Genomic DNA, 11875 nt, shown 5'->3' with positions numbered 1-11875 from the left:
TTGGATGAACAGCCTGAGATTGGCACTTCCTCGACAATTCAGTTCGTATCTGACGAGCAAATATTTACCGTTGTGGTTCAAGGTCCATGAGACGTAAGTACCACTATTAAAATATCACTTGCATATTCAAAAAGTTATTTGGCGGTGGCTGGGAGAAAAGGGGGGGGGGGATCATGAAACTTTCCACTACCGATAAGGGGGGATCTCTAAAAAACCAGATACTCTACGGGGGGATCAGGTAAATGCTTCGATGTGACAACAAAAATACTCCGACCCCCCCCAGGCGATAAATAATGACCGGTCCCTTAGAGCGCTGGACTGTTGTGCGGGAGGTCGAGGGTTCGAGCCCCGGCCGGACCAACACTCAAGGTCTTAAAATAATTGAGAAGAATATACTACCTTTCTATAACATCAAGAAATGGTTAGATATTGTAGTCTTCTCAGATAGGGACGAATAAATGGAGGTCCCGTCTCCTGCAGGGTTAGGGGCAGGAGACGTTAATTTCCCACGCACGAGATTACTGTGTGATGGATGTCCTCCCCTGGGGTGGGATGGGTGGTTAACAGGACCCCCGTTGATACCAGTGTTTACTACACACTGAAGGGGCTATCTTGTATAATTATAGATGTCTACTCTACTCTAGATTTTGTACAAAGAAACAAAACCGATTTTAATTGCCTGTTTATATCTTTTCATGTCGCCATGGCAACGGCACATACGTCAGCTTAACTTAAAAAAAGAAAAAAAAAAAAAACAAAGTTTGTGTTGTTAACTTGCTAGCTGCCAGTTTTGCCGACCGAGAGATCAAGGGTTTCAGAGAAAGTGGTGAAAGAAACAAAGGTATCAAAAACTCTGTTCAGCCACCTTAACCTTGGGTTAGTGCTAATCTGCCTTCGAACAACTAGGCCCAGGCTACGAACCAATCGTTAAAATACGCTTGGTGGCGAGGTTGTTGTCTGGTCGCTTTCGTGGTTCAGTGACTCCAAGTTGTGCAGCTTTCCGTACGAGGTAAGATCAGAACTATTTTGCTTGATGGAATCATAGCATTTTTGCCTGGTTAAATATAACTATGAACTAAAACTTGAGTTTTTACCTTACTTTTGTGTAACCGAACATTAGTTAGTTTGAAGCCATGCAGCTTTTGTTTACTTTTAAGGATTACATCGTCGAAAGGGTCTCTTCGAGTTTAGCGGGCTGCTACATCAGGTTAGAATATTTCTTAGGTACAAATCAATATGCACAAGAAACTTTACCTATATTGCAGATATCATTAGAGAGAAATATGTAAGGTTATGTCTTGTAAACGATTACGTAACACGTAATAAGTCTCTCAATGCATTGTCTTTTACGTATGATGCACGATCCTCGCAGTAGAGAGCGCTATTTAAGCAATAGCGAAAATCAGACCTGAAAAAAATCAGGTCTGTACGGGATTCGAACCACTGATTTCTGCGATACTAGTGCAGCGCTCTACCAATTGAGCTAACAAGCCAACTGGGAGCAGGTCGTTAAGTTGATTCGTAATAAACCCGTGACGATGAATATATGATGAATATATGATGAATATGAGAAGTTCATACGCTTGGTGACGTGAACTTCATATGAACTTCATATATTCATTGTACCGCATTGTCTTTTGTTATATTGTGCATGTGTTGGGAACTTAATCATATCTGAAGCCGGCGACAGAATTTGCGGTGACCGATCAGCGAAGGTTGCTAGGTTCACTCAGTAAAGCGATTGCGATTTTCGCCGATCGACCTTTGAAATCGCCGATATTTAGCACGTCACAGATCGGCGATTTTCGCTGGCAGACAAATTCGGCGAATAAAATCGTTAAGTGTATCACCAGCTGTAGGACCGATGACATGTAAGTGAGTGCCCGGGTATTTTGAAGTTTAGCGAGGACCGAATTTTCTTGTCTGAAAGCAATCATCTTCTACCTGAAATTCTGCTCGATTTCGTACTACATCACTTGCTGGTGCCTTTGCTGTATTCTTAAAACTATTACAAGGAAAGGAAACCAGTATTTCTTTTTCCATGTGGAGGACAAAACAGGAATGTAACTTCTATGGTTTATCAGTGTAGCACTAACGTCTGGCATTTCGAGAAAATCCTTGCAATGAATTAATGATATCACGCCACATTTGCAACCATCGCATGACCTCAAAATTTTGTACTCTGACCATAATTTGACTACAGGTGGTGTGAGCACCCTGATTGTGGTGCATTGTGGGAGGGTTATTTTCAATATTCTATGTTCTCCAAGACAAACACCATCTTTGTATTTTAGTATGTAATTTGAGACTGATTTTTGAGAAGCTCAAATATGATATGTCATAGTTTGAAGCCTTTTAAAGATTTGAATGGCTGCTTTGATCTTTCCGCAACAGCTCTGATCAAACACTCTCCGGATCAATTTTACTAGAGGTAGTGTCGGCCAACATGGTGACCGACATGTCGGTTGACAGTCGGTCAACAGGTCGGTCGAGAGTCAGTCGATAGTCGGTCGATAGTCGGTCGATAGTCGAAAGATAGATAGGTCGATAGCCGGTCGGCATGTTGGTCGATATGTCGACCGACAGATGGAGTGTCGCGTCTCGGTGGAATATTGGTCAAGTGTCAGTGAAATATCGGTCAAGTGTCAGTGGTCTATCGGCCAAGTGTAAGTGTCTGAACTTTATCAGTAAATATAGTTTGAATGTCACTCATGTGGTTGTGTATTGTTGCAGTGTCGGTATTAAAAAATTTGATTTGAAGGCATAAACTTTCAGGTATATGATTAAGTGTCAGTAAAGTATCAGTGAAGCATTGGCCAAGTGTCGGTCAAGTATCGACCGACTGTCTACCGATATGTCGACCGACTATCGGTTGACATATCGACCGACTATTTTCCACAATTCAAAATGAGAAATAAACAATAAGAGTAGAATGTCACCGTAAAAGGTGCTTATCAGCTAACATGTGCGTCTCAGTGTAAAGCCAACATTTTCTTGGTTTTCAAAGCTTAAATATTCCGAACAGGTGTAAGAAACTTGAAAGAAACTTTGTTCCAATTTAATTTTCATTCAAGATAAAGCTAAGAAAAGCATTCAAAAGTGTTAACATATCAAAACTTCTAAACATGAAAATCTGCTTGGGTGTTACGAAAACTAAGACCGTTGAAAACTAAGACCTAAGACCCGTCTTACTTTTTGAGATTACGTAAACTAAAACCCCCTAAAATCGAATCCATCGAGATATAAAGTCAAACTGTAACCAAAATAGGACTAATCTGTCAAATTATCTCCTGTCCGATCCTTTCCAACGTGTTTTAGGTCAAATTTAGGGGTCTTAGTTTTCATCTTTTCGAAAACAAAGACCCCTCTTAGCTTTCATAATTACAAAAACTAAGACCCCCACAAAACCAAACTGTAAAATTTCTACAAAGTCGAATTATGACCGTTCAAAGACTATAATTCATAAAATAACCAAAAACTACTATCATACGCGTGCTAGACGATTCTCTTCTTCAAACAATTTGCAGTCATATACTATCAGCACTGTGGCTTTATAAGGAGGTTGAAAGCCATACACTACTTACATATAATTATACACTGAAAATATGCCTTACCTCTATTGGTCTTTAATATTGTTGTTTATCCTTTAAATCATAAAACTGGCTTTTCATTGGAGATGGATGTTTTTCTTCGTGTCCCTGCAATCTTGACTGCATTACCTGTGACAGAGCTGAATAGCATATGTGCACCCAGTACGTTTTGGCGCGGATTATAGTCTTTGAACGGTCGTAATTCGACTTTGTAGAAATTTTACCGTTAACTTTGACCTAAAACATGATGGAAAGGATTGGACAGGAGATAATTTGACAGATTAGACCTATTTTGGATACAATTTGACTTTATATTTCGACAGATTCGATTTTAGGGGGTCTTAGTTTTGGAGGGTCTTCGTTTTTGTAACACCCAATCTGCTTCGGCCTGTAAAGGTGCTGAGAATTTTATTATTGGAATCCTGCTCTGGAACCTTCGATATTTTGAAACTCCTGGTAACTCGGACTAAAAGTAATTTTCTATTAACTAAGGAAGAAGCAGATACAATTTGACTTTATATTTCAACAGATTCGATTTTAGGGGGTCTTAGTTTTGGAGGGTCGTCGTTTTTGTAACACCCAATCTGCTTCAGCCTGTAAAGGTGCTGAGAATTTTATTATTGGAATCCTGCTCTGGAACCTTCGATATTTCGAAACTCCTGGTAACTCGGACTGAAAGTAATTTTCTATTAAGTAAGGAAGAAGCAGAGGAAACCTCCAAAGCCTTGGAGCTAACTGTGATTTGGATGCTGAAGATTCTGATAATGGCTCTGACTTTGAGTTTCATAAACTTAAAAAATGTTGTCAGTTTCTTTCTTGATCAGTTTATAACTTCGAGCCAACTTGTAACTTTAAGAAGGAAGGAGGCTCTGAAGAACAACAGTATTGTTTGATGTAGCCATCACTGTGTACTAAAATAATCGAATTCTCCCAGAGTACCATTTTTTACTAAAACTAGATTAAGTATGTGTCATTGCAAGAAAATGTCTTTTCCAGATTGCAAGAAAATGTGCTCCTGAGAGACTTAAGTTTTAAAAATTTCTCAGGGAAGCATGCCTCCGACCCCCCCAGGGGTTTGGGCCTTCAGCCCTCAATTTTATTAGGGTACCTGCCTAATCATAAGGCAGCACCTTTCTACTTCAAAAGTTAATGAAAACCCTGGTGTTGCTATTGTAAGGGACATTTCCTATACATGCTCAATCGTATGGTAAATCTACTCTCCTGAGTAAATGCAAATTAACTAGGGACAAGTATTGGTGGTCCATCAGTCTCGATGATGACGTCTATGTGCGTGGGTGGGTTTGTTGATGACTGAGGAGTCCAAGGCGGGAACGGCAAACATGTCCACAGTGGGAGCAGGGAAACTGGCCTGGAGGTTTGGGTGTCTCTGCTGCTGCCTTCCTTTTTAGCGCAAGCCTCCGTGACGTTGGCTCGCCGGTGTGCTTCAAAGGCTTTTGGTGCTTTGCGTGTCAATGCACGCCGTCCAGTGCAATCCTGTGCACACTCCTCAAGCTGCTTTGTTGCGATGCCAGTGTAGGCGATGTTGGCCTTGGTGCAGTCTTTAAAGCGCTTCAGTGGCCTGCCTTGCTTTCTGTTTCCCTTACTGAGCACTCCGTAGAGGAGTTGCTTTGGGATTCTGTCACTGTTCATTCGGATGATATGCCCCATCCATCTGAGCTGGGCTTTGAGAATCATAGCCTCAATGCTGGGCAAGTAATGTATGGTAAATCTACTATCTTCTCTAGTCTTTATTGAATATACAAGTAAAAGTACATACCTATATTTACATGTTTAAATTATTAACTAAAAAGTTAAAAAGCAGAAGCATATTTAAAATACAGTCTATTAATATAACTAGCTTTGAAACGTTCTATGTTGACACAAGGTAGTAGGCTTGTTTGAGTTCTCAAACATTTGGAAGATTCTTTAACTTTGGGCAACAAATTGTACAGTGGATGTGTAGGCAGGCAACTAATCCTCTTTTAGATTGACCTATGGGTTTTCTCAAGCAAATCATATCTATCTATAGCATAGGATATAAAACTGCATTTATGACATCTATGAAGGAACCGCTGCACAGTATTAAGTTCAGGCACAGAGGCTGCATACACCGGTAAACCATACGAAATTTTAGTTAAGACTAAAGACTGAAACAGATGATCAATTTCTGCTTGGTTATATCCTTCCTTCCTTAAGCTCCTTAACACATAGATAATAACACATAACACATTTTGATAATTGAATGGAGGACAATGGAATTAGAGTAATTATAGGAGTCACTTGGCCAATGAAAAACTTCGGCTTTACATTGAGCAAGGTGACATGCTGGGTTAGCTGGACAGCAAAAGGCAGTGGACCATATAAAGGTGTTGATAGTTTGTGCGACTCCTGCCACCCACTAGCACTTTTAAATCTTTTGCCCTCAAAATTAAGCTGTCATAAGGATGTCTATTAATGACTTTCCTTTGCAATATGACAAGAAGGGTTAGTTTTAAGGTGTCATTTCTTCATCTGTATGTTCTTGAGGATTGGCATAGCCAGATGAGATTGTGTTACAAAAGGCAATATTTTCTTCTGTGTGCATGCTATCTTCTTTGTTTTCAAGTATATCTTATCTCCTGCAGAAAATAACTCCAGAGATACATTTCTCAAGATCTTTATCTTGGTATCTGCTATTCTTTAAGTGCATTTTAAACTCTGTATATTGTTACTCAACATGGAGTGTGAAAAGTTTGTTCTTAGGAGATGTAGGGCTTCTTCGTTTACGAATCTGGTATTTATGCTTGGTGCATGTCCAGGGATGACACCCCATTAAATAACTTGTATTTTGGATTGTAATTTCTGAATTTGATATTATTCCCACAGCTATCAAATGTGTCAGTGTAACTACTGTCTTTGCTGCCATTTGCCTGTAGATTCCTAGGCAAGACTGCTGCTGTTTTAATTTCAGTGAATTTTGTCAGTTTCTTCTTAAGAGTAAATTCTTCATTGGGGAATGACAGGATTCGCACAGGCGGTAAACACTTTTTAACTTTGGAAGGAATGGCAACAGAATGAATCTCCATTCCATTCCACATAATTTATGTTAACACTATCTGGCTGCCACCTAAGATATTTCCTTGAATCACTTTTTGTTTTATGACCATGATGCAAGACGATCAGAAGGCATAGACTGCCTGTTTTGACCATGTTGCACTGTTAAGGGTGCAGGTACTCAAGTCACTGTAAAAGCATAATTTATGTGCTTTTAGTGTAGACAATGCATGTCATACGGATATCTTATGTTGACAGAAGGATGTACATGAGACAGAGTGTAGGTCAGCCTGCTTCACTCATGTAGTCACTAATGATATAATAATAAGGCAGTTATTGGATGAGGTTGAGAATGATATGATGAGTTATCAAAACCGGCTGAGGCAGATAGCACAGACATAGACATGAGGATTGATAAAGAGACCATAGGACAAATGTGTATGCATATTTTTGCACAAAATATAGGTTATTGTGTTTATTATCTTTCAAGTATTCTCCAATGGGCTTGGAAATGTTCACAAACAGCTGACTGTTTACTGCATTGGATGTTTTCTTTGAGAGTTCTTAGGTATGACTATTTGAACAATGAAAAATATTTCCCTTCTTCTGTAACAACCATAAAATGCCCTTATCTTGATAAGGTTTTAAACTAAAAAATATTAAAAAACTGCAAATATTGTATCGTCATGTCAATGGGCTTTTGTATATTGATTAAATGCCCTTGACCAATCAGATTTTTATATTAAGTCTAAAGTATAATAATTTTACTTGTCAAAGTGCTATTAACATCAAATTCTCATCCCTAGTGACATTCATATCATAGAGATTTCCAATTGGAGAACTGTTGTTCAAAAAAATCAGTAAAATAATATTAGCCAATGGACTATTTTCTGACACAACAACCAAACTCATTTCTTTCTGTTTTGTGGTCAGTTTTCAAGATGGCAGTGGATGTACAAAAACCCTTTCATTCTTTCACACAATGCTTTCAAATTACTACTCCTAAATTCTTTTTGTTTAACTTTAACAGGTAGCCTACACTTGCACAATGAGCCTCCTTGTATATGCAACTACATTTATGTTGAGTAATGGACAAAGTATAAGGATTTATGTGGGAATAAACTGTTACACAATTTTGACCTTAAAAACAATCTGAACAAGTTTTGAGTAAAAACAAACACCTTGCTCAAGCGATTGTTTGTTTGTTATGAGAGAGTCTCTTGGGCTGATTTAGGGCTGTTTAGCTTGGTGCTAGTTCAGCTACTTTGCCCTGTGGCGAAGACTGTTAGTGACATGTGCAACAGCTTACCACTGAAAGAGTGCATGGGGAGAAACCAAGACAGCTCATAGCCTAAATTTTTTAAAGGTTAGAAATGCATTAAGTGTTAGCTCTTCATCATAGCAAAGGACACACAACTGAGGTGTGACAACATATCATGTGTTGGCTGTCAGTCAATCAAGGGACAGCTGCACCATGTGTTTTGGTTCAGCAGTTCTTCTTACACAGTAGTATTTTGTTTATTAATAAAGGAAGTTGCATTCATTTTGAGACGGAATTCCTTATAGTTTATACATCAGGTTTTTAACAATTTGATAGGGCTAGCTATCTGTATCAAATTTCAGTTGAGAATCAGCAAAGTAAAAAAAAATCTTTGTTCTACTTAAACTGGCTGCTCCTTGAATATGAATTTATTAATCCATCAAGAGGCTTACAAAGGAATGCTTCTTTGGGGGGCCAATAGATAATAGAAGGGTATAAAATGGGTGGGGCAGCTACAATGCACATGAGTCAATAAGTAATCAAGTGACAAAAAGGTACAAGACTGATGATCAATATGATATCTGGGGGAGCAAAATGAAGAGTGGGAAACCATATTTATGGTGTTTAAGCAACATTTTGCGGTACTACTTAATTTTTCTCAGTAAGTAGAGTCATGCAAGTCCAGGGCTCGACACTAACGGTAGCCCACTAGCCACAGACTAGTAGAAATTCAGTTTTGGCAAGTGCTTTTCAATTTCCACTAGCCAGTTTGGCTAGTAAACGGACTGAAATTGTCGTAACATCTAAAAACATCTAAATTAAGATGTCACTAGCCACTTGGCTAGTAAGTTGAAAAGTTAGTGTCGAGCCCTGAAGTCCCGGAAAGAAAATTCTGGGCATACCTTAGCAAAGAAGATTCGTTCATGACACATGTCAAAGAAAACTGATTATATCTCCTAAACAATGTACAGTTATTTCAGTGTCCTTGTTAAGTATTGTCAAGTATCTCTTTTCCTATACTAGCAAAATTGAGAAACTTACTGGTCAAGCAAAAACAAATTTCATAGGTAGTGAGAATAGAGATTATTTAAACGCATAGCCAGTCCTTAATCTGATTGAATGCCTTCCCTTGTAGCTTGTGGATCATAAAAAATTACAGGCGTTTACAATGCCACTTAAATATGCCAATAGAAATACTTTACTAACAAGACTGATACGCATCAATCAACTGATAACTTCCTGAGAAAAGATGCTATTTAATATTTTAACTGATATGAACTATTTCAAGTGCCCCTCAAATGAGCTAATTATTGAAAAAAATTATTACCGTATTTACTCGCGGATAGGCTGCAGTTTTTTAACAGAAAAATGGGATGAAAGTGAATGGTACGATCTAGTTATCGTACAACACATTCGACTAAATAAAAAGTCCATATCTTCGAAGAATCTTTCTCCTCACTGGCAGTGGGTGCATCAAGATTTTGAAAAGGGTTCTCTATACCCTTTTTAAAACTCTGTCCGGTTAAAAATGTTTGGCCTTCTCACGAATCACGCATGACATTCAACATTTTTTCACGTTTACACAAAATTAAAACGATCTTGTTTCACTTAAAATAAAAAAAACAAATTCACAGATTAATATTTTCACTCTTTCTAGCCTGTTTAAAGTGATGTCTTATTCCATTTGTTCAAGAGCCATTAGTGGTCTAAGTGTTTTATGACTTTTATCGATCCATATGAAGTCCGCGTTTTGTCGTGACCTTAGCACAGCCATTGTAAAACAATAAGTACATTTTCAGAACAATGAAATGGCCGGAAATTCATCATGCAAAACAAAATGATTCACGAATCAGGTTTATTTCAGCTCTTCATATACGGGTCACTTTTACAGAGAAAATTTAGTGACGTGGACATGAAAAGATTTTATCAGTCACTTTGCAGTTAATGTCCGACAGTTTTCTTTTCATCCAATTTCATCAAAAATAGCGACTGTAAACTTTTTGCCTTCATTTAACACTTCTCAACCAGTCGATCAGGATGACCAATTAAAAAAAAGTAAAAGCCTTATTTGACCTTAGGATTTAAGACCACCGACCAATATTCTTAAATAGGCGACAACATTCATAGAAAACTATTAGAGATGTGCTTTTGACCGATCATGCATTTTGTTTTAGTTGTGTCAATTTCCTTGTTTCAGTACAATACTTGAAGGGAAAGTTATGGGAAGCACTGTGACAGATAACACCAACTACAGTATGCTCCAGGCCCAAGTGGAAAGCCAAGAGCCAAGTCAGAAACGATTTGTTCCCATGGAAGAAAGGCCCGACACCAGCTTACTTCCAGCTGAACTCATGCCCCCTATTTCTGGCGGTAAATAGTTATTTGTTCTCTTAGCAACCAACCAGCATTGCAGGTGCACGGCTGTACCATGAGGTCACCTGAATAGTCTTCACGACGGAAGACGAAGTATGCACTAAGATAAGCATTAGAAGATTTAGCAAAATGTCAAAAAAAGAATCGGGGACTACTAAATGCTCATTGTTCCCTCTCAAACAGGCAAGCCAACCTAGATCCCGTTAGGTGCACACATCGATGAGTTGAACCACCTGGCAAACCAACTTATCTGAAAATGAAAATAGGGAGACAAGTATTAGTTTCCATTACTAAGATGTTTTTTTGTTTCTTTGCTTTAAAGGAAAATATTCTACGACCTACCGGGGTATTCCACTTTTGAAAGATCCTTTCCACTTCACTGTTGTACCACAGTTGCTTTGGGAGTTGAGACCACGAACGATATTCGAATTCGGCGCCTACCATGGAGGTTCAGCCCTATGGATGGCAGATCTTATGAAATTGTACGACTCTGAGTCACGTGTCCTATCTTTGGATATTGATCTCACTAAGCTAGAATCTTTAGCCAGGAAGCACCGTCCAGATATTGAGTTTATTGAGGGAAACGTGTTCGATGTCGAAACACACTTTCCTGGGGAACGTCTTAAGGTGAGCAATTATCAACACAATGATTGAAGTTGTGGGTGTATTCCTCATTTTTTTTTTTTCCATCACTGGTCAACCAAGGCTAAATTTTAAGGGAAAAGATTATAAAAAAAGATAGAAATAAACAGTGACGTCATTGTTGGTCTACAAATGATTGCTCAGCCAGAACTCTAAAGAAATGTGGTGATTATGACGGATGACGCCACGATAATGTAGTGATGGACCCTCTCTGACCTAAACAACAAACTGCGCAATGGACAACTCCAACAAACTATTCTTGGGGAGATTTACATGACAGTTATACACCTACTACCAATTTAGGTCTGCCCGGGAAACCGCTGTTATTCTATGACGCCAAGGACTTACTTTTGAAATATGATGGGCAGATATACCCAAAAGACAACCTGTAGGTACATCTTAAGCTTTGTACGTGTTCTCAAAGTAGTCGTTCCTGGTGCAGTCAATTTCATTTTGGCTTGTTTGAGACAACATTTAAACATACCAGCGCTGCAGAAGCAGAAGTTTCACTTTGGCGGCTCTTGCTGTTGTAAACCGTGCTGAAGAAAAGTGGACTAATCTGATCCAAATGATATGATTAGCTCTGTTCACTCTATGATTGCTTCGCGCGGAAAATCTTGAATTGCTGCAATATCCCTAGAATAAACAAACTTTTGAGATTTATTTTGCTTTTCGATCGTTGTATCATTTTTTAGAAATTACCTCATCCCTGGTTACTAAGTGAAGACTCACATGTGAACATGATAGGCGTGTTGGAGCATTTCCACAAATTCATGCAACCTGGTGATTATCTTTGCATTGAAGATACAAACCCGGCGGGACCACAGATTAGTGGGCAGGGGGTCGTGAAGAAGCTGGGATATGTAGAGTGGGGATCTGCCAAATTAGACGACCTCAAGAGATTCGTGCAAAATCATCCAGGCAAATACTTGGTTGATCGAAAATATACCGACTTTTACGGGTAAGAAAGGGTTAT

The 11875-nt window shown here is 38.8% G+C and overlaps 1 protein-coding gene across 2 annotated transcripts in view; it reads left to right on the top strand.

Annotated features, from left to right (window-relative positions):
* The first annotated feature begins 798 nt into the window (after nucleotides 1-798).
* LOC111338425 (uncharacterized) overlaps nucleotides 799-11875 on the top strand; it is a 12655-nt gene continuing 1578 nt past the window's right edge. The window contains exons 1-5 of one of the 2 annotated variants that reach the window (XM_088730572.1): nucleotides 802-1009; nucleotides 1158-1207; nucleotides 10082-10254; nucleotides 10580-10884; nucleotides 11595-11860. In XM_088730572.1, coding sequence (XP_088586698.1) covers nucleotides 10104-10254; nucleotides 10580-10884; nucleotides 11595-11860 — 722 coding nt within the window. In that variant the 5' untranslated portion in view covers nucleotides 802-1009; nucleotides 1158-1207; nucleotides 10082-10103. Of the gene's footprint in view, nucleotides 1010-1157; nucleotides 1208-10081; nucleotides 10255-10579; nucleotides 10885-11594; nucleotides 11861-11875 lie in introns of both variants that reach the window. The other variant, XM_088730573.1, reaches the window with a different exon arrangement.

The sequence above is a fragment of the Stylophora pistillata genome, chromosome 8 (assembly GCF_964205215.1).
Source record: "Stylophora pistillata chromosome 8, jaStyPist1.2, whole genome shotgun sequence".
NCBI classification, from domain to species: domain Eukaryota; kingdom Metazoa; phylum Cnidaria; class Anthozoa; order Scleractinia; family Pocilloporidae; genus Stylophora; species Stylophora pistillata.
The sequence above is the reverse complement of the archived record's forward strand: the minus strand, read 5'-3'. Positions and strand labels throughout refer to the sequence as shown.